Consider the following 24,412-nt stretch of genomic DNA (forward strand, 5'->3'; position numbering starts at 1 on the left):
GCAATTGAATTTGAAGTAATATCGATTCTAGAATAAAAAAATCGATTTTAGAATCTAAAAAAAATAAAAAATTGTGATAGCTAGGTGAATCGATTTATTTCTCCCAGCCCTATTATTTCACATCTTGCCCAGTGTATGGAAGAAAATGTATGACAATTTTTTATGAAAAACAAAAGCTTGTTGAATTGCATTACTTGAAAAAATATGCATTGCATTAAAAGTGCTTGCATTTTAACGCATTTTATCTTTAGGACTTTCATTTTTATGGGCTGAAATTCAAAACATTTCACACTCATTTTCATTATTAAAAATTCAATAATCCATATTCACCTTTCAAATTCCACTTCCAAAATATTCATTCTGTTTATAAATACAACCTATTATATTCGACAGGCAATTTTCGGTCCATTTTATTTTGCTTTACAAATTCGCTTCCACAAATTCAGCTGTTAAAATTTGACAGGAAATTCAACATTGCACATCTGGGAACTGCAGTAATAGCAGTAGAGTATCAATAATCTCCATCTGCTGTTAGTTTGCACACCAGCAGGTGGTGCAAGCGCGTGTTGACAAAGACCAGAGCAATGGGTAGATAGTCACTCATTCATTAAAACGGATTTGCGGAAATGGAAATTGCAGCAAGCGGTAAGTGTATGTGTGATGATTATCAGGGCCAGTATATAAGCAGGAAGATGATAAAGACACAAAAGCTGTGTTTATGTTTAATTCGACGTCTTTACGGTTACTTTCCCTGTGTAGCCTACATGTGAGCAGCGTTCTCTACCGTGAACGAGATTATAATGTTATTCCCTGATGCTGCTGTACAGATCAAACGTTAAATCTGAAGTACACATACAGTATATTTCTCTCGGTTGTTCAGTTTCCTAAACTTTATATCTTAGCGCTGCGCTGCAGTACTGGGGGTTCCTTCAATATGTCATACTCCAGGATTCCCCTCCCGTCAGGACATATAAAACGCTTAACGTAAATACAGTGATATAAAAAAAAAAAACTCACACCTTATTGGGGATGTAGGCTATACTTTATAGGCTACAGGCAAGCAGATGGACTCAGAATATGAACGTAACGTGCAAAGTTTCACACTAAGGGTTTCACAGTGATATACTAGCATAAAGTTGGCTTGATATTTGCAAATTTAGGGACCGTCTCTAAAGTTACATACGACATTGGTATACACGTTTCTAACTTCAATAGCTTTTGAAGATAATGACTTGCAGTCATAAAACTTGCTGTAAATGTTATGCGTTGAGGAAAACGTGTCAGCGGCATTAAACGGCACACGCATCTGTCAAAGCACGACAGGGCAAGACGCAGTAAACGCTTATGCTTTTGTTTGAAGCGCTTATAAATATAAAGCATACTCATGTTTCGGTCAGCTTGGATCATGTACCTTTCCCGCAGCAACTCACTCTGTGTATTCCGCTATTATCCTTATGCGAAGTTTTGAAACCAAAGTTTTGAAACCAAATTGATGTTTGTCTCCACAGTGGAAATGATCCTTCAGCCACTGTGGATGTGGTGGATGGCAATGTCCTGTTGGCTGATGGAGAGGAGGTTCTGGGCCTGAGCACAGACAGTCTGTCCCGTCTCAGAAGTCCGTCAGTTATGGAGGTCAGAGAGAAAGGCTACGAGAAGCTAAAGGAGGAGCTCACCAAAGCACAACGGGTGAGACACTTAACAAACGTCATTCACACTCACTGATCTACACTTACATTTATTAATTTAGCAGATGCATAATGCAAAATTACCTAAAAATGACTAACATCATAAGCAATTTTTCATACTCTGAAGAGATAAACTATATTGCCAAAAGTATTGGGACACCCCTCCAAATCTTTGAATTCAGGTGTTCCAATCACTTCCATGGCCACAGCTGTATAAAATCAAGCACATAGGCATGCAGACTGATTTTACAAACATTTGTGAAAGAATGGGTCGCTCTCAGGAGCTCAGTGAATTCAAGCGTGGCACTGTGATAGGTGAAAGTCCATTCGTGAACTTTCCTCACTACTAAATATTCCACGGTCAAATGATAGTGGTATTATAACAAAGTGGACGCAATTGGGAACAACAGCCACGGAGTGGTAGGCCACGTAAAATCACAGAGCGGGGTCAGTGCATGCTGAGGCGCACAGTGCGCAGTCGCCAACTTTCTGCAGAGTCAATAGCTACAGACCTCCAAACTTCGTGTGGCCTTCAGATTAGCTCAAGATCAGTGCGTAGAGAGCTTCATGGAATGGGTTTCCATGGCCGAGCCGCTGCATCGGATGCAGTGGTGTAAAGCACACCGCCACTGGACTCTAGAGCAGTGGACACGTGTTCTCTGGAGTGACGAATCACGCTTCTCTGTCTGGCAATCCAATGGACGAGTCTGGGTTTGGCAGTTGCCAGGAGAATTGTACTTTTGCCTGACTGCATTGTGCCAAGTGTAAAGTTTGGTGGAGGGGGGATTATGGTGTGTGGTTGTTTTTCAGGGGTTGGGCTTGGCCCCTTAGTTCCAGTGAAAGGAACTCTTACTGCTTCAGCATACCAAGACATTTTGGACAATTTCATGCTCCCAACTTTGTGGGAACAGTTTGAGGATGGCCCTTCCTGTTCCACATGACTGCGCACCAGTGCACAAAGCAAGGTCCATAAAGACATGGATGAGCGAGTTTGGTGTGGAGGAACTTGCACAGAGTCCTGACCTCAACCCGATAGAACACCTTCGGGATGAATTAGAGCGGAGACTGCGAGCCAAGCCTTCTCGTCCAACATCAGTGCCTGACTTCACAAATGCGCTTCTAGAAGAATGGTCAAAAATTCCCATAAACACTCCTAAACCTTGTGTAAAGCGTTCCCAGAAGAGTTGAAGCTGTTAGAGCTGCAAAGGGTGGGCCAACTCCATATTAAACCCTACGGATTAAGAATGGGATGCCATTAAAGTTCATGTGCATGTAAAGGCAGATGTCCCAAAACTTTTGGCAATATTGTGTCTGGTTAAGACGCAATGAAATTCACAGTCTTTAAAAATCTACTTCCTCTCAAACCTGGAGTCTGATTGACTAACAGTCAATCTACCTTAGTCAGTGTGCTCTGGTTAGAGTGTCCCTATTATATTTTTTTGAATATTACCTTTCATGTAGCGTGTAATAAAGCTGTTCGTGAATGTAAAAGGTCTGCAAAGTTTCAAAGATTAAAGTGCACAATAAATTGAGTTGCTAGTAATTCCAGTCTTTGTTCCTGCTCGATTCCTCATAGGTCTGTAACAAAATTTGCACAATGCCCAAATATAGTTACCTATATGTGGGCATGTTTGACCTGTCCTCAAACACTGTAGCTGTAGCTGAGGCCTGGAAGAGTTTGGTTCATGTTGTCAATTAGGGGTGTGCAATATATATCGTCTGCGATAACATCGTAATTGTTGTTTTAACGATGTGCGATTTGACATTATCGAGTATAGCCTATCCCTCACACACACCCAGAGAGTGCATGCAGTAATACTCTACGTGATGCTGTCTTGTAGATTAGACTAGTGCGGGTGCGCATTTAGAGTGCACGCTTTCACTGCGTGATTTAGTCTTTATTTATATAATTTAGTAATAAATATCACAAGAGTGCAGTTTTTCTCCAAATATCAGCATGATAACAAATGTGATATTGATTTTATACAAGTTTAATAAACAAGAAGTTAATATTAAGTGACTTACATTTTAGACACCATATTGCCTGTTTTTGCTCTATTTCGCCAACGAAAATAGTTCAAAACAAAGCCACACACGGCGGTCTTTCCTTACTGAGTGAATCAGCTTTTTTGAACGAATCAGTTGACTAGGATAGATTAAGATAGTCAAATGTTTTTTTCCTTGAATGAATCAGCTGTTTGAATGATCGGTTCAATCTCAATGATTCTCTCATTAACAGTGACTTGCTGCCACCTACTGGCGGTTTCAATTTCACATTTAAAGTATCTTTTCTTGTTTTAAATCATTTTAAATATCAGTATTCAATATTGCAAAGATGTATTTTGTTGATACTGATTTCATTTGATTGGTAACAGCCATATTGTGTCTTGTTTTTATAGTTGAATTTGATTAAATGTATGAAATTGACACAAAAGATGATGCATGCATATAATTAGGTTTAAAAATTGCTTTATAAAGGTAAAAATGCCCATATTAGGTAGAAATCAATTGAAACATATTGGAAAAAATTATTCCTGTCACTGCTGTGAACTGATCACCACACAGAGTATGAAGAATATCAAAAACTTTAGGAGTCCGCTGTCCACGACAGTCCTAAACCTGCCAAAGTACCAACACAATAAACACACTCAGCAAAATATCGTCTAATAATCGTTATCGAGAAAATCCCAGAAAATATCGAGATGTCATTTTTTGTCAATATCGCACACCCCTATTGTCAACATGTCGAGAAGATGCTGTCTCCTGTGCTGCGAAAAGCAAATCTACTTTGCATGCACTTCCAAAAAATGAGGACCAATGGCATCGTTACTGTTCTTATCACTGTGTATCAAGTGCTGAGTTCAGCGTGAGTTCTGCATGTTCACGAATCCTTTCATTATAACCAACAGAGTTTAAAAACAATGTCAATAAGAGATTCATTGCAAAGTGTAGACTGCTTCATTGATTATAGCGGGATTTTTTTTGCAAGAGTGCAGCTTTGTGTACCTCTATTGCTCGAGAGTGTTTAGAAAACATACATATAAAACCGTCATTTACAAAAAAAGCATTATGAAGTATTTACTTTCTGTTTGTGATGCAGCTGCTGTCAGATTCAACACGGTTGGCTTCTTCCTCTTTCAACAAAAGTTTTTTGCGAACTCTCCATTACACTGTGCCTCGTTTACAAAATGAAATACTCAGAACAAAAATGTAATCCGCCAATGCAATCCAGGACGCCATTAAAATAAACCATTCACTTGTTTCCGATGCTGGGATCTTTCTGAAGTCTGTACAGAGTATTTTGAATTAGCTGTTATTTTTATATTTTCAGTTTTTTATTTTAATTTTGTTTATATTTTTATAAGTTTTGTTAAGTGCTTTTTTTTTTTTTTATATATTTCTATATCACTTCAATTTATTTTTATTTTAATTTTAGTTTTAGTTTATTTTAGTTTTAGTTTATTAATAATTTCAGTTACATATGCTACTGTCAGTAAAATATTTGTTCAAAAATAAACTTTTTTTTTGTTGTTGTTTTGTAAAGAATACTGTAGCGTGTGTATATGCTGAATCATCCACCCTTTTACATTGATGTCATGGGCTAAATGAGAGAATGAGCCATACATTCCCTGTTTTTTTGTTCTGTTTATCATTTGTGTGTTCTGTTCATGTCATTGCATGTGTCTGAAGGATCTTAAGTTAAAAGACGAGGAGTGTGAGAGGCTTTCTAAAGTGAGAGACCAGCTGGGGCAGGAGCTGGAGGAACTCACTGCTAGCCTTTTTGAGGTTTGTTTGCCAAATGACGGAGCAGATCTGTGTGTGTCTGTGAGCACTTGATTGTCTGGAGTTACTCTGAACATTCAGCACTATGATGGGTCAACTCAAATGATTCAAGACAGACCTAAAACACTTATTGACGGCACATCTGTGTATCAGACTCTGTCCACACTATATATATATACTAGATATATTGCACCATTTGTAAAGTGGGTAAATTTTACATATTTAAAGTATAAAGTTAAACAGTAAGAATAAAATAATTTTTTCCACTTTGTTTTTTTATTTATAAATAAACACCTATAATAGGTATAATAGACACCTATTTAACAATTCATAGTTATAATTAGTTATACTGTATATTCCGAAATATACACTACCATTCAAAAGTTTCTGTTAATAGATGATCCTTCAGAAATCATTCTAAAATGCTGATTTGCTGCTCAAAAAACCTTTATCATTATCAATGTATAAAAAAATTGTTAAAAACAGCATTTATTTGAAATCAAAATCTTTTAGAAATAATAATCTTTACTGTCACTTTTGATCGATTTAATGCATCTTTGCTGACTAAACTTATTAATTTCTTTCAAATTGATCTTACTGACCCCAAATTTTTGACTGGTAATGTATATTTATTAAAAGTCACACGATTGTCACATGAAGACTTTCGTGAACATTTTTGAGTGTTGATCAGAGTTTTAAGCTCTGAAAAGAACAGGATTCACAAACCAGATACCTAAATCTGTTGCCATTCACACACACACACACATATATATATATATATATATATATAGCCATCAGATATAAATACCAATATATAATTCAATATATCGCCCATGTTTTAAGTGTCAAGTCAATTCACCTCAATTTATATAACGCTTTATACAATACAGATTGTTTCAAAGCAGCTTTACAGTGATAACAGGAAAATGATTCAATGATACAAACAGAGTTCAATTCTGCTGTAAAGCAGCTCTAAAAAGAGTGTCATTGTTCAGCTGAAATCAGTTCAGTGTTGATTCAGTTCCATTCAATAACTGTGTAATATGAAATATGAAAAAATATGAAATGAGTTAGATTCAGCTATAAAGCAGCTCTGGAAAAAACAGTGACGTCATTGTTCAGCTCAGTTTAGTTCTCATCCTATGGGCTACTAGGGCTGGGTAAAAAATATCGATTTCTCGATTTTAATCGATTCTCATCTTTACGAAACGATATCGATTCTTAAATCCCAAGAATCGATTAGTCATCCTGTTTTCAGTTGATGAATGAATGGAACATTGTTGCGCACATCCGATCCAATAAATCGCAATAATCTTTGTGCTTTGTTATTATTGATATGAAACAAAGTCTCAGATTTCAAATTACGTCCATTTTCTTACGAAATTCAAAAACATAAATACCGTTTTGGCGCTGTGGGTGAGATCGCTCTGGCGCAGCTCTGCTCAAGAGAAGCAGCAGCGCGGAGTGCACATGATCTTCTCTTCCGCCTTAACACCAGTTACAGCGCAAAATAAACATGAATGAGCATCTGAAAGTGTGTTAAAAGATAGAGTACAACTTATCGAAGTCCATATCATGTCACATGGAATCGCTCAATCAGTGTTTCAACCGCGGAAAGACGTTAGTAAACAATGTCATGTAACGTCACATTTACCTCAGAAAAAACATATCCAGCAGTGACCATAAACTCGTTAGTCAGCTAGAACAATTAACTCTAGAGAGGAGCATTTTGTTAAATATATGCACCATATTACATATTCATTATCATTTTTAATGTTCTTCAATATTTAATGCATGTTTGAATAAATCTGGAAAGTTTTTTGTGACAGCCACCATTTACATTTTTATATCATTTCATATAACTTTATTATTATAAAAATAAATAAAAGTGTATTTTAAGTGTTTGTATACAAATCAGTTAATTTTTACCTTCAATATTATAGTAGGCTAATGAAGCCTATAGGCTACAACGGACTCCCATAGTTTACAATAATAGTTAAGAGATTTGTTTTCCTTGAGAAAATTTGCAATGTATTGTACCTGATATCCAAAATAATCGATATTGAATCGAATCGTAATCGAAATCGAATCGAATTGCAAGCTTGTGAATCGAAATCGAATCGAATTGTGAAATTTGTGTCAATACCCAGCTCTATGGGCTACGTGCACACGCGTCGCGACGAACTTCAGCTATTGTCAGAAGTTGGCATATCAGTTTCCGGTTTACGACTGTCTTCATCGGCATCGGCTATAAACAAACAAGATGAGTGCTGCTGTTGTGCGAAATAAAGAGATACTGTGTGCGTGACAAATCTGAGTTTCTAAGAACTGTAGGTGGATCTAACGGCCGTTTCCCACATACTCCGTGTGCAGTGTGTGTGCGATGCAGGAGCAGCACGCGCTATAGTGCTTCACATATGATGCGTTTGCAGTGAATAACTGATTCACGGCTGTACCACAAACACTTACTATTTTTATTTAAAGTCCAGAAGTTACGCTGCAACTTTAATTTAAAAAAAAGTTTTGTCAGCATTGCGATTCTCTTTGTACACATATGCACTCTTTAATGGATGCATGCACGTTTAAACACAATTTAAACAACGTAGGGCTATTATTCCATGCATTACTTATATTAAGTTGCTCAAGCAAGTGGTCAAATATTTAATTGTAAATTGACAAGAACAGCCGACTCTTATGCCTTTTCTTTTCCATTTAAATTTTAATAAAATAAATCTTGCATGTCACAAAGAACTTGTTTTTCCACCTCCACGAATGAGACGAGTGTTGTTCATTATGTCGCCTTGTTGAAGTAAATTGTAGTTTACCTTGCTTTACCCCGGTCTTCTAAAAGTAAAAAGATGACTGTGAAAAATAGTAGTAGGCCTATATAATTAAATGCATTTATGGTGAGATTACTACATTTTATTTAATTAAACGCATTCATTGTGAAATTACTACATTTTCAGGTCAATCTTTGTTCATTTTGACCACGAAACATGCGCTGTCACTTTAATTCAGCGTTTGCAGCACAGCAAAAATAGACTCGGTGCGGAAATGATCTCTGCACTTCTGTATGCTGTATACTTGCCGCACCTGGAACGGATCGACGGACTGCAACCGCGTGCAGTGTGAAAGCTCTAACCTGTTAACATGGGTACGTATAAGTAGCACTGCTGTGTGCCATTTTGCTCTGCTTCAAGTCGCTAACAGCCATTTGAGCTTCAATTTCGCAGCACAAAATAGACATTTTGGGCGATGCGCAAGTAGACCGGAAACAGATATGCAGTTCGTTACTACGCTTGTGCACAGTTTCAGCTCAGTCAATTCAATAATATTGCTGAATATTAAGTGTCACCAACTAAGGAAGCCAAAAGTGCCATATTTGTGTACTGATCAACATCTTAAAATAAGTCATAAACATCATCTCCAGACAGTTGTGAACTTTTAAAAGACTAGAATAGCAAGCACCCCATAAATTACATCATCCATAAAAACACACCCATTGAATACGCCTCTGCGACGTGTGTGTGCTATCAGGGTTGTAAAGCAGTTCACATCAAATCTTTCATCAGTATTCAGCTCTTGACTAGCTTTCGTAGCAAACCCAGAAATTGACATTAAGATTGTTATCTGGCTGAAACTATTGCAACATGTTTTATTGCATCATTTGCTTTTAGGGTGCTATTAAAACTGGAGTATGGCAGATGTTAGACGACTACTTCACATTGCTTTAGCTGAATAAACAAACTCAATTATAAACATGTTTTTTATCATAAATGTACGAGGAATAATTTTGAGTAAAACTTGATTTTTCTAAATAGGATTGGGTTGAAAATATTGATTTCCCATATATAATTAGGGTTGTAACGGTACATGTATTCGTCTCGAACGGTCACGGTACGGACGTAGCGGTTTGGTGAATACAGTCAGATGATGAATATAGTCAGTCACAGGGGAGCCACACTCCAATCCAGAAGGGGGCGTGCGTGGTAATGCAACGCTGTTTGCTAACCACCACAACAGGAAAAAGCAGAAGAAGAACAGCGCATATGGGCTTGAAAACAAGTCCTCTAGATATTGTGCACGCGTCAAGTGCATTTTTCTGCACTCACGGACAAAGGATTTGACAAACTGTCATTTGCACTACTCTTCCAAACCTAGCATTGTTGATTTGTTGCTTTTTCCGGTAACTCTTTAATTTAGGGTCTAATTCTCACTATTAACTATTTGCTTATTAGAATGCATATTACTAGGATATAGGCTGTTTATTAGTATTTTTTTTAATAGTACACATTAACCCTCTGGGGTCGGCAAACGCGCCGGTGGTAATAGTGGCTGTAAACCGCAAAAAGACTGTTTAAATTTGAAACGCGATTCTGTGTGTGAATGAATGAACGGCACAAATGCGCGCTGTTGTTTACAGGCACTTGCATTAGTAAACATGTTATTTTTACATGAACACATCTACTAGTTTAGCTTTTACCAAACTATATTGCTATACTGAGATGAGTAAAAATCGACTGAAATATGTTGAAATAAAATGTCTTTATAAGCAACATATTAAACTGCAAATTAACATTTATATGCCCTAATATATCATAAAAAAATATATGTTACAGACGAAATATGAAAGACAACATTTCGTTGACTAGTTTTGGATAGATTATAAAGTTTTTACTGTAAAATAGACTACTGCCACATCAAATAAGCTTTTGTTTGCCAATTTCTGCTCATATGTTAAATATATACTATGTTTTATCAAAAATAAAGTCATCAACTAAGATGTTATTATAGTGTTTGTTCCAATGTAGGCTATATTCAAACTAATGAATCATAAACTTTGAAATACGTATAATAAAATGTATACTTTTTAAAAAGAAAGATTACACTTGAAATATTGTTAAAATTGTAATTGTTGATTTACATGTGAAAACTTTTTAATAAAATAGCAAAAAATATATTTACAAGGTAGATGTAAAAAAAATCTTAATTGGTCAATATAAGCCTTCCAATTAAATTATTTATTATTGTTTTTTATTAGTGACACATTTGGGGAGAGGATATATTCCAAAACTTTCTGAAAATACAGTATGAGAATTAACTGCACAATTACTAGAAATGTTTACCTTGGATATTATACAATTTGCATGCATACAAAATTTGTGAAAAAAGACAAATTCTTTTCAAGATGTTTCCAACTCTAACTTTGAACCAATTCTGTAGAATGGCCCATATAGCCTATTTGAACAGGATGTGTTTCCAGGTATGACTATGTACTAAAAATGTGCTTTTGACTTTCATTTATATTTGGATTATATTGTTTTATGTAAAGGATTAGGCCGGATGATTTTCAGATCATTCTGAAGCAAAAACTCTAGGCGATAACATCCATTAGTCAAAAGACTTGTGTTTTGTGGCCTTATTTCAGAAACTTGAATTTTTAGTTTTTTCAATATCCATGCATAAACATTATTCTCTCAAAAATACAAACATGTACATACATGTTGCTCACATATTATGGTAGCCCTGTTTGTGTTAAATAGAGTGTAATTACACCTTTGCCATTAATATGTTTATAAGCAACTGAAAAAAGCACAAATGTCAGGGCATGTCAAAACATCTCAAGGACCCCAAAAACACCTTAGACCCCAGAGGGTTAATGCCTTATCCTGCATGACCATATTCTAGGCCTACATCCTTTAATCCTACCTAATACCTAAACTTAACAACCTTACTAACTAATAAGCAGTGATTAGGGGTTTATTGAAGCAAAAGTCATAGTTAAAAGGTAGTTGATAGTAAGAATTTGACCCCTAAACTAAAGTGTGACCATTTTTCCTATTGTACCAAACTCGTATTGAACCATGACCCCAAAACCAAGGTACGTAGCGAACCGTGACATCTGTGTACCGTTACACCACTATATATTTCCAAATGAATTTGTTTCATATTTCCAAATTAATTTGTATCGAATCGAGATCACATTGAATTGAAAACTTGTGAATCGTAATTAAACACTGTATATTGTGATACTCAGCCTTATTTCTAAAGTTATTTGAGAATCTTACTGATTTGAACAAGTGTCCAACTCCGAACACTTTAACTGAAGTTCATCTAATTATGTGGACAGAGTCAACATATGACATGCCTACATTATGTAGGTCTTTATACCATATAAATACAGATGTGCTGAGTGATTAGGTAACCCGCTCTGAAGTCTCACTTCCTCTCCTCTGTTTTGCATTTCATACTTTCCTCATACTTTGCCTTTTTCATGTCTTTCTGTTTTCCTTTGTTTGTTTCTGCTAGTCAAAGTCCTTGAGTGTCCTCGTCCTCTAGCGCTGCTCTGCGAGGTGCCTCTGATCTGGTCTGTTGTGTTAGAGGTTTTTTTACAGATGAGTTTGAGTTCGATCTGATGTGTGACATTCTCAACAGGAGGCTCATAAGATGGTGCACGAGGCAAACCTGAAGCAGGCCACTGCGGAGAAACAGCTGAAGGAGGCGCTGGGAAAGGTGAGTTATGCTGACATGTCAACATGACTACAAATCAGTGAGCTAAATGAGAGAATACAGTGAGCTCAGAGAAGAAACGAAGCTAATCAACATCTCACTAAACTGGTAAAATTGGTCACAAGAAATGTCTCACAGTATGACTGAACTTAGGGTACATTTACACGACAACAATATGCTTAAAAACGGAGAAGTTTTTTCTTTGAGTTTCCTTGTACAGACAACACAATTGTCAAAACGATCCCCATTGACACGAATCCGCGAAAACAACTAAAAACGCTGTATTCTGCTGCCAGGCAATTAGATGGCGATGAAACACTATAGACTTAACATTATAATACGCATGTGCATGACGTTTTGTTGTTTACACGGAGACCGTTTTCAAAAACTTGCACTTTGAAACTCCTTTTCAAAAGTTTGTTTTCAGGCACCCAAAACGGTGTTTTCGTGTAAACGAATGGTCAAAACACATAAGTTTTACGTTTTTAGTATTAAAAACACCTTTAAGCATTAAAGGTGCATGACCCTGTTCTAAAAACATGGCGCTTGAGTAAAAAGAAAATGCTTTTTTCATTCCACTACCTTTTTAAATGCAAAACATGTTTTTGTGAGATGTGATATTTTGTAAATACCTGAACTTAAACCCCCCTTAAGTTTGTAATCTGAGAAGACCTTCTCTTTCTCCTGGGTTCAGATCGACGTTCTGCAGGCTGAGGTGGCTGCTCTGAAGACTCTGGTCCTGTCAACCTCTCCCACATCCCCCTGTAGGGAAATGCCCCCCGGACCCAAAGCCCCCTTTAAGAAAGGCCACGGTCGCAACAAGAGCACGAGCAGCGCCATGATGGGCAGCCAGCAGGAGGTTGCGGTAACGCAGCCCATTGTACGTGAGTGTAAAGAGGTTTGTATCTGCTTGTGTACGTTTGTGTGAGTATCCAGAGACATTTCCCATGTACCCCTGTGGTTTGTTCCGTGTCAACCACGATGTCTTATTAATCACAAGCATCAACATGTATTTTTGTCTTTCGAATTGATATGTTCTGTAGATGAATCTCATGAGAATATTTCCAATGTCCTTTCTGACTGCACACTAAACCAAACATACTGTCCAATTTATGAATTAATCGCTTAATTACATTGAGTCATTCACATTCATTTCTTTATCAAATTTCAAAAAACATTTTTCATATGCAGGGCTCCAGACTAACATTTGAGTGCAGTAGCACCGATGCCACTAATTTCTACAGATGGTGGTGCCAGCTCCTGATTTGGTATCGCTGGGGGGATTTCATAAAGTAATCATAATAGCTCATTTAATCAAAACTATTGTTATGCAGTTAGTGCAGTTACTAATAATATAACGTTGGTTAATTGGAAATTTGACAGTAAAGCACTGAGCTTGAATTGAGATGAAGATAAAATGAACTTAATAAGAGTAGCATGCATAAACCTATTTTTTTCATAGGGAACATTTAAATATTCTACTCTTATTAAATGTACCATTGTTCTTTTATAGTGTCATATTGAACTGACCGACAGCTTCAATGATTATAAAAGGAGAACTCTTTACTTGTTTTCTGTATAATTCAGTTACTTTGAAGAAAAAGTTTTTGTTTTTGTTTTTCATGAGACTGTGACTTATTTTTTCCATATAGTAGGGAGTGGAAACCACTCAAAACAAAAACAAAATTATAGTGGTTATAGTGCTATAATTTAATAAAAGTGTTTGTTCGCCACAAAGTTTTAGTTTTCCTACATCTTACATCGCAAGTCGAGTTCCGGCCTTTCCCCTCAACCAGTGTTCTGAAATGGACTATAAAAGTTGTTATAATGGTGGATATTAAATAGTATATGTGTGTGTTTGTCATTTGTTAGGTGGATTCACTGCTCTTCACAGAATTCAAAGCATGGAAAGAGGAGCCGAACCTGGAAAGAAGCTGCTCCTTCCTCGAGCGCATTTACAGAGAAGACATCTACCCATGTTTGACGTTTTCTAAAAGCGAGGTATGCTTCTGCTGTCATCCTTCTGTAAGACTTATGAGCTCCTCCTTCTACTGTTAATATTTTATGAACATTAGATTCTGTAAATGATTAGCTGTAATGAACTAAACAAATGTGGCAGCTCAGCTAATGGTTGAGAATCTGGGCTAACAACTGAGATCTTCAGCTGCTCTCTGGTGGTTGAACCTACTCATGAATTGCTGAAAACATGAATGTCAGCTATATGAAAGTGTAGTTTGCAAAGAGACATGCTGCCTGTATTGTGAAGTAATTCACTATAGACAAGCTACCTAATTAAAAAAAGTAGTGCTATATACCTAATGGAAAAGTAAATAACTGCACTTAAGCCAGGGTTGTCCAAACTTTTTTTTAAAGGGGCCAGATATGATGTTGGGATACATACACACACAGGGCTCCAGACTTACATTTGAGAGCATTGGCACTGGTGCCTCCAAAGAATAATATTAATATTGCATGTTCACATTCGCAGTACAACTTCTCAAATCTGTCACTGCAATTTCAAGTCTTCGCACCTTGACTTTTGCAACTCATTTCGCAATATATAAGATGCAAAACTAACTTGTGCACGTGCAAACTCAGTGGTGGCGAGAGAGAAAGGCGGGGCAGGGGGAGGGCGCAAAGGAGTCGTTTTATTGGTTGGCGCCTAGCCGATGAAATGGGACTTCTTTTGTAAGCAGTGATGTCAAGACATCCACCTTTTCTGCAGTGTAAGCAATGGTATCACTCTTTACAATGTCGGACACATAATGGCAATTAATATGATTAGCCTTTTGCTTGACAATGTTATCAAACAGCTGATAATGTGCTGCTAATGTTACACAAACCATGTTCCCGTTCGCCATTTCGGTGCATCAGGCTGGCAGCCTTCTAACAATCATCAGAAACGCTTTGAACAACTCAGACCTTCAGTGGAGAAAGGCATATAGTTGATCATAACATCGTAATATACATCATACATAAATCGACCCGATTTTTCATATCAACAGAAAAATATACCGGGTAACCTGGCATCTCTCGAGACTCCATTGCTAGTTTGCTATAATGATTTGCTAAAGCCCGCCGGCACGTTGACCTGATTGGTTACAAGGTCGTTTGTGACGTCAGAAACACCAGCAATTTCAAACCGCGTTTTTTGACACTGCAGTTTTAAGGAGAAAATACTCAACAATGGTGTTGTCATTTGAATTTGTACATGGTTTGCTTTAAAGCATATTAAAAACACCACATAGCCATATAAACAACATTAAAAACTTGATTTTCACCACAGGGGGTCTTTTAAAGTCTTAAATTTGTTTTTGAAAAACGAATAGATACCCTGTTTATTTGATATTCAACATTAAAAACATCATACATAACAGATAATCTTGTGTCATATATTGCTGAATAGAACAGTAAAATACAACAATTTATTTCAGTTCTAAACAAATGTACCAACACATGTAAACAGTACACACTTAGGTCTTTTTTGGTTTTCTGGTTTATTTTGGCGTTTACACATGTAAGTTGTTCTTGTGTTCAGTAAAACGCTCAAATTGCTTTTTTTACATGTTTTTTGGACTCTTTGATAAAAAGCCTTAAGTGGCGTAAGGGATTAACTTATGGTTAAAGATTCAAACTAAAAGGTGAATCATTTATAAACCAGTTTATTAAAATGGTGCGTGCAACAGTAAATTGAATCAGACTCTTCCAAATGCATTTTGAAAGAGAGAGGAAACGTTAATTTGAATAGATCTGTGCGTGGCTGATGTGTAGTTTGTGTGATCCGCAGCTTGGATCGGCGATCCTGGAGGCGGTGGAGCAGAACACACTGAGTGTGGAGCCGGTGGGATTCCAGCCGCTGCCGGTGGTCAAAGCGTCTGCCGTCGAGTGTGGAGGACCCAAGTGAGTGTCACCCACTTCACGACACGAGGACCGTCGCTACATTACTCTGTGGAGGAATTCGTTTTAGAAATCCATATCACTCCTAATATGAGCCATGTATCCTGCAAATAAACAATGAATGGGAAAATGGCATCAAATGCATTTAAGAATTAGATTAATGGTTACCTTTATTTGTAAACAAATTTATCGTGTAACACTTTGTTTTAAGGCGATGTAGTTACACATTACATGTACTTACTGTAACAGTACTATTGCAGTAAATTTTGGTAACACTTTATTTTACAGTGTCCTTGTTACATATGTCACATGTACTTACTATAGTAAAAACAGTAAATTATGCATAATTACATGCAACTAACCCTCAACCAAATCCTAATCCTACCCTAACTCTATAGTAAGTACATGTAGTTGCTTAATATTACTCTATATAACATAAACATATCACATATCAATAAATATTAGTCACTATAACAGTGACACCTTCAAATAAATTATAACCAAATTTGCATAAACTAAACTCTAAACTTAATCCTATAGTAAGTACATGTAGTTAGTAAATATTACTCCGTACACATTTGTGTAATTACACTTCAACAACGTCACCTTAATGTCGGCATGAAATGGAAGTTGCGATATTGTTTTCTTCCCTGTTGTGATGTATATTCGAGTAAAATGGCTTCTGGAACAAACAGTATCATGTGTACATTTAGTTAATTATTATTAAAATGTAAAAAAAGTCCCTACTACATTAATTTACATTTAATCAAACCGTTATTATTAGATATGTATCTGAAGTTTGTCAGATCCAGTTTGTTATTTTTATTTCATGTCTGTCTGCATGACTTTCATTCGTCATTCTTTTTTTCTGTTCTTTTGTTGGTTTTGTTCTTATTCTGATGGGCTCTTCCTGTGGCAGGATGGCACAGACTCTTGTGTAAGTGAATCGTGATTAGACCCTCGGTCCCCCTGATCTGGCCCGTGCCGGCCTGTGTCTGTGTTTCAGGGAGTTGTGCTTCATTTAGTTCCCAGGTGTTATAGTCGTAAATCCCTCCTCAGATGTCCATCAAGTTTGTGGTATAATATATTTCTAATTGCTTTCAATCTCTTTCCCGCTGTGTAGGAAATGTGCCCTGTGTGGTCAAACCAAAACCTGCAAGCACAGAATCAAGTTTGGTGATTCCAGCAGCTATTATTACGTGTCTCCGTTCTGCCGCTATCGGGTGAGTGTCACATTTTTGGCTTATTATTCGATACACATTCTATTTACAAATGGCCGCGCACAGTCTTGCGTTAAACAAATGTGGATAGGCTTCACAACATCTTTGTTTAGTGAAATATGGATGCTTGGGTTGATAGATCTTCAGAAAATATTTTTTATTTATTTTTGTTTGTGTTGCATATTCAAATGAGAGCAGCATAATTATGTGTATAGAATTAATGTGTTGAATATCAAATGTTGAAAATCAAATGTATTTGACTTAAGACCATCCTGCCAAATTGAGCAAGTGGATAAAAAGAGCAGATGCAAAGAATTGACCGTGAAACCTACATTCGCTTCAGCAGATTCGGCCTCTTGAGAAGATGACTAGATTAAAGACTCTATTGAGGAAGTCTCACCTGGAGACTGAGACAGGCCAAAGACAAAACCTCAGAGATAAAATAGAGACTACCGTTAAAGTCCCCCTCAAGTTTTTTACGTTGTTTATATGTCTATGTGGTGTTTTTAATATGCTATAAGACAAACCATGTGCAAAATCATAAGTCAACTCCATGACGTCACAAACTACCTTGTAACCAATCACGTCAACGTAGGGGCGGGCTTTAGCATATTATTAAATATTCTCTGAAGCAGGGGAGTCTAAGAGAAGCCAGGTTATATCGGTATATTTTTCTGTTGATGAGAAAAATCGGATATATTTAGCAATAAAGTAGGTGAATTATGTATATTATGTATATTACTATGTTATGATGAATTATGTCTTTTGCCACTGACATTCAAAGTTGTTCAAAGCGTTTCTACGGATGCTGATTTTTAGAAGGCAGGCGACTCTGAGATGGCGAACGGGAACATGGTCTGTGTAACATTAGTAACACATTATTAGCTGATTGATAACGTAGTCAAGCAAAAGGCTAATCATATTAATTACCGTTATGTGTCCGACGTTGTAAAGAGCGATACCATTGTTTACTACAGTAAAGTTGACCCGACCGAGTTGATCTCTGAGTTGGTGCGAGTGAGTGGAGGCCGTGGATAATTTGCATATTTCATCCTTGTTTGGAAAATGTTTATGTAAATTTTACAAGTTCGCCTCCCCATCCAGTATTGATAAATATTGTCAATTAATTTGGCTTGCTATATGCTTGTGATTGTCAGGAGTGAATGATTAGGGTCAATTACCATAAACATTATTAGTCAAATCCTTCTAGTTTTGATTGTGTTGGTACTGTCATAAGCTGTTTCCATCCAAAGTTGAGAATTTAACTTATGCGCGAAATTGGAATATTGCATAAAGCAGTTGTGAATAAAGCACTGTTTCCATCCAGTGAGTCGAAGAGAACAACATTGTCACTTCCTGGTAAACTGAAAAAAGAAAAATTGAAATTTTTCATACCTACTCCTCTCAGCGCGCAGACCAAACTCTATTAACACGGTCATGTTAACTTGCTTTCGGAGGCGGATGCCTGCTGTTTGGTAAGAGAGCAGTTGTGTAAGAGAGTTCTTGGAGGGAATTAAACAGAACCACTTTGACGACAGACTTTGCATTTCAGAACGACTAAAAGAGCATTTCAGATGCTCTGCAACGTGTTCGGCCCACTGGTTAGTCAAGTCATCCCGTTCCATCGCAAAGTCACGTCTTTTTTTATGCGCATCAAGGAATTTATTCTGTAAATGTGTTTCCATCGTAGTTTATGTGCATGTTTTCTTATCAGATAAAAAACGTATTTGACTCAGTTGAGCGCATACGTATTTTTTACGTGCATTTTTAGAATTTATGCGCGCATCTTAGCATTTCCATCCAGCATTTTTTTATATGCAATATCCCAAAATGCAAATAAAAATAGGTGGATGGAAAAATAGTTATAGTAAAGATATTTCACACTTATATCAAAATAATTAAATAAATATATAAGTATATCTTTCATAAATCTGAAAAATAATAGATATCTGTGAAGAAAATTAAGCCTGTTATGCCATAATAAAACTTGATTAAAATCAGCATGAACTGAATTCCATACATCTAACTGACACACTTTTCTTCTCTACCTACCTCAGATTACGTCCGTCTGCAACTTCTTCACCTACATCCGTTACATCCTCCAAGGACTAGTCAAACAACAAGATGGTAAGCTAATAACTTATAATAATATTTAATATATAATCATTTATGGTTTTACAGTATGAAATTATCATATATTCATCTGAACATGAATATGCGCAAGTTCTTTACCAAAATATATTTTGATAAAAGCTTTATTCAAAATTCAAGTATATTAAAAGATTACAATTTTTAATTTGACAAATTTGTAATATTGTGGAATTGAGGCACGGATCAGGGTCAACTGTGTAAGTATGTTCTATATAGTATGAATGTGTCGCCATGTTGTCATTATCATGTGACCTACCAGTGTCATTTGTGTCACTTCACCTCCATTCATAAATCCTCTCCCGTGGGCTCATGGGATAGTAAAGTGTCCATCGTATGCACACTTCAGAATCTCGCCAGAAGTTGTAGTAGGTCAGGGCTATTCAATTAGCTTCATTCGAGGGCCGGATTATCAAATCGAAAAGTTGAGGTGGGCCGGTGGGTTGGTTTGGGGGTTTAGCTTATTTATTGAAACATAACAGTTTCAATAAATAAGTTAAAGTAACCCTAAAAAAGTATAGTATTTACTTGGAAATGTACCCAACAGTATGCAGATATATAAAACCATAATAAATAAAAACTTGATAATTTACAGCTGTGTACAACTATTTTTCTTGGAACAAATAAATTAATTATACAAACTCGTAGCTGTTGGTGAGAAATAATAATTATTTTATTTATAATTGTTATGCTTAAATGAAAATATTCTGACAGTGAGACTTGATAACCACAGGCTACTCACTCCCACTGTATAAAAAATGCCTAAACACAAGTTAAAAACTATACACACCTTTACAAAGAAACTGACATAATTTCATAACAAACATTAATTATATATTACTCTACCCACCTAATAAATCTAATGCAATATAAATCACTATATTTATTTATTTATTACTACATAGTATTCAATATAAATATTGCACATTTCTGCCCAACCATGGTAAATTACTACAGTACATTCATGGTAAATGTTTGTAAGGGTGATTAGGGGATTTAAAGTGTTCTAATTTCGTTCATGCCACAATGTTTCTTCTGCTTTCCTCATCAGACTTGTTGGGAATGTTGAGGCTGTTTCATCCGATTTAATACTAGTTAAATCATCGAGTGATTTGTGGTTTGTAACAGAGAGGTTTCTGTCGAACTGAAACGCTTCCCACTGGTTGTCGCAACGCTGTTTAATAATAGTGTCCGGGACCGGAAGTAAACGCAACTATTTGTTGTTACTGTACTGACCGAGAAACCGCTTCAGATGATTCAGCGACGGAGCGGTCCAAATGAATCCGAATACTTTTAGACCGTTACTGACCGGCCACTTTGCCGCTCTCGCCGGCAGCGGTGTGAACGCACATGCAAGCGCGTTTAGAAAGAATTGAACCAAAAGAATGATTCATTCCGAATGATTGGTATCGCTGGTTCAGTCGACATAAATTCGGGACACATATAATAACTGCTTAAATATTCGCACGTAAAACGTTTCTCGGGTTAATCGGAGCGAGTATCAAACTAAATTAGCAGCACCGCCAGGAAAAGAGGAGGAGGGAGGTTGGTGCCGTCGGGCCGGATGGAGGTGATTGGCGGGCCGCATTTGGCCCGCGGGCCACCAATTGAATAGCCCGGTAGTAGGTCATCCGGGGACTTTTCGCCTACTGTTTTTCGAATACTATGTATTCGCACATACTACTATGTATTCGGTTAGTGTACTATTGTTAGTGCGGTTCATTTGAATAAGTGTGAACGCTGCCATCCGAATCCTGGCGCGCACCAAACAAGCGGACCAAGACCCTGTGTGACGGAGGGATTCCTGCCGCTGTTTTAACATTTTATAAGCTCTTCACAAGTTCTCAGATCCATCATATACAGTTGGTACTCAACCAGAAAAATCGGCAGCATTTGTGTTTTAGGATTAATTAAGAATTAAATAGGCTTACTGTAGGTTGTTATGATTAGCATCATTTTCTTAAATAATGAAAACATTTCAACATAAACATTGCAATAGAAAAATGTCACATCAATGAGGCTGTGTAAGCATAAGACGTTAAGCTGATGCCCATAAGACGTTCAGGCGATAGCTCTGTGGTCAACGCTTCAACATGCCTCGCTGTGCTTAAAGTGTTCTGAGTTCGAATCTCAGCTCTACCATCTTCAGAATTTTGTTTTTAGTTTAACAGGCTATGTCAAAAATAAAAACTTGTGAAATGTTCATTTATTGATTTGAAACACTTTTCGGAGCTTTGTTATTCATTGTCTGTAATTTTTATTAATAGGCATTTAGACGATAACATTGTAGCCTACTTGCTGTTAACCGATGTTGGCCGACAGCGTTTATGTTTTACCGTTCTTGATGCTTAAATAGGGAACAGATTATTAAAGTCAATTGTTTTGTTTAATTAATAATAGCACATTTCAATATAAATTTGCTACATTCCAGTTGAGCCTCTGTTGTGCTGCACAGACGACAAAACCTGAAGGTGCTGTAGAAGGAGATTATCAGCCAATCGCACCAGAAAATCACAATGGCCTCAGGGTATCCGCGGGGTCTTGAAAAGTATTAAAAGGTGATAAATCAATTTTGGGAAAATTAAGACCCTTAAAAAGTATTAAAAAGTCTTATCACGGCTTTATAAAGTCTTAAATTTTGTAAGTATTTTTTCTGAATTAGCTGTCCGACAGTTTAAGGCGGGCGGAAGTTCAAAAGCACAATGTACGCTTACGTACATTACGTATTACAACGCACCGAAATGTTTTAAGAGAAGGTTGGTGAACGCATGAACAGAATGCAATAATATCTGTCTGCAGAGCCGCAGAGCCACAGTTTTACCCCAGCAGTTTTACCCCACGCATGCGCAGTTTCATCACAACAGTTTTACCCGCAGAGTCCGTTTACCGTTACATTAACCCATACAATTTGTATTATGCATTTCCTTTACATGTACTTGCTAATCAAACACTTTATATGAACAAACTACTAATCTATAAAACACAATCGGTCTTCCGACCTTTTACTATTGTGTTGATATGTGCGAGGGAGAGAGAGCAATACAGCGCTCGTGTTGTTTGAAGGCGGTGAGAGTGCGCGCGCGCGGCCGGGTCTCTCTCTCTCTGTTTGTTCTTGCGCCCTGTCCACTGATCTAAATAATTAGTTGTCACGACGACTTATTTGTTCCCTCGTTTTAATAAATCGTGGACACGTTGAACTAATTCCCTCCCTCATTTTGATTTAACGAATTACAACGTGGCCAAAAACAGTTTGATACTATTAATTAGTGAATGCTAAAGACCTATTTTTGTGAATTGGTGAATATTCAGGTGAATTATTTCGTGGCCACGAATTAATAATAATTCTTAAACTGTTTTTCTTACCTGTGAAGATAGCTCTTCAGTGAAGGCCGACAATTCTCGTACAGCTTTTTATTCCTTTTTTGTGAATTGGTGAATATTCAGGTGAATTGTTTCGTGGCCACAAATTAATAATACCTCAGCACGTTTTACAAATTTACAACGTGGCCACAATATAGTAAAACGAGGGAACAAATTAGTATAACCTGCTGAGGTATTATTAATTCGTGGCCACGAAACAATATTACAACAGGCAGAGGGGAAATCTGGGACATTAATGGCACAACTGATCACGAAGTCCAACATCCTCAGAAGACGTAGTTTAAGAAAAACGGAACGAATTGGTCCAAATTGAGAAGCTGCTGGGAACAAAATCAGAAGAACTGAGACACATGTCAGCATGATTGTTGTTGAGGGTGGAGCAAAGTTTTGTTTTGTTTTTTAATAAACTTTGCTTTGATTTACTTTCCCAGCCTATTTGATTTTTTTGTATCAGAGTGGTCTATAGTCTTTATCACAAACTAAAACTGTTAAGTTAAAAGTATCACTGATGTAAATGGTTACAGCTTGAAGTGGCGGTGAGGTATTAAAAAATATTGAGAAGGTCTTGAAAAAGTCTTGAAAAGGTATTAAAATTAACTTCAAGATTCCTGCATATACCCTGGGCCTGAAGATGATGAAGATCGTCTTTAATCTGCTAAATTATTGTTTTGTGAATCAATCACAAAATTGAGACGATTGACAGTCATACCCGGCCATAACAACGAAAGAAAATTTTCAAAACAGATCCATACATTGAACAAATCAGAAAAAAGACTGATTTTGTTGACTTGGCTACGAAAAATAAGACTAACTAAATAGTATTGCTTTCAATATAAAAACCAATGAAAATGTAAAAGAACACTAAAATTAATTCAGTTTAAAACCCCATCGCACATTTCAAGCTTTAAATAAATAGTCGAGACAGTTTATTTATTTAAAACAAGTCGAGTTTAGCGTTTGCTATGCAAAATGAGAAATAGAGAATCTTATTCTTGCAACATTTAAAATTTGTATTGACAAAGAAATTGCAGCTTTCTTGTGTACAATTAAAACAGTACAAAATGAAAATAGTAGCCTACAAAGCAACATAAATTAAGAACAGGCGTTTTTCTTTGCCTCTCTCTCGCGCTGGATCTCTTTTTGGCAAGTTTTTTTTTTGTCTCCCTCACTGCGCGTGCCAGGTCTCTCTCGAAATGAAACATTTCAGGGTAGAAACACATCATACAGCTGATAATACTGTATATTTTGCTGCGTGTCATCGAAACCAATTACAAAAAACAACTGTAACAAATAACAAAAAAGAATGCCTTGTTAAAAATAATTCAGCAGAAGCAGGAATATTTAGACCAAGTGGAAATTTGGTCTAAAAACTCTTTCTGTATTGGGAAACCCCATAAAGTGATTTTTTTTTTTTTTTTTTTTTTTTTTACAGAACTGCTTTTGAAATTACTATTGGAATTATTATACAAATGTAAATCCAGTCATTCTGTTGGATAATATTTGTTACTTAGTGTAAAATAGAAATGCATGGTCATTTTATTTTAACAATATAAGCAAAAAAAAAAAAAAAAAACGATATGGTGTAACAGAGTTTTAGAACTAGACAAATCTCTCTCCATTAATAATAATAAAAATTTTTACAGTAGCCCATGTTTGTTCAGGATTTGAACGAATGTCATCTAAATTATTGAAACCTAAGTTATACCACTCGACCACGAATTTACTAGAAAGCCCAAAAGTTCGGTTGTCCATCAGTCAGTGTGTGTGCGCACACGAGAGAGAAGAGCT

The 24,412-nt window shown here is 36.5% G+C and overlaps 1 protein-coding gene across 14 annotated transcripts in view; it reads left to right on the top strand.

The window, feature by feature from the left end:
* Positions 1 to 24,412, top strand: part of rab3ip (RAB3A interacting protein (rabin3)) — a 41,973-nt gene that overhangs the window by 15,205 nt on the left and 2,356 nt on the right. For 2 of the 14 annotated variants that reach the window (XM_084111085.1, XM_084111079.1), the window contains exons 4-12: positions 1,509 to 1,686; positions 5,376 to 5,471; positions 11,904 to 11,981; positions 12,673 to 12,876; positions 13,851 to 13,979; positions 15,766 to 15,878; positions 16,795 to 16,812; positions 16,999 to 17,098; positions 19,153 to 19,222. In XM_084111085.1, coding sequence (XP_083967211.1) covers positions 1,509 to 1,686; positions 5,376 to 5,471; positions 11,904 to 11,981; positions 12,673 to 12,876; positions 13,851 to 13,979; positions 15,766 to 15,878; positions 16,795 to 16,812; positions 16,999 to 17,098; positions 19,153 to 19,222 — 986 coding nt within the window. The remainder of the gene's footprint in view (positions 1 to 1,508; positions 1,687 to 5,375; positions 5,472 to 11,903; positions 11,982 to 12,672; positions 12,877 to 13,850; positions 13,980 to 15,765; positions 15,879 to 16,794; positions 16,813 to 16,998; positions 17,099 to 19,152; positions 19,223 to 24,412) is intronic. The other 12 variants (XM_084111091.1, XM_084111087.1, XM_084111089.1 and 9 more) reach the window with 7 other exon arrangements.

This window comes from Abramis brama (assembly GCF_963993115.1).
Source record: "Abramis brama genome assembly, chromosome: 4".
NCBI lineage: Eukaryota > Metazoa > Chordata > Actinopteri > Cypriniformes > Leuciscidae > Abramis > Abramis brama.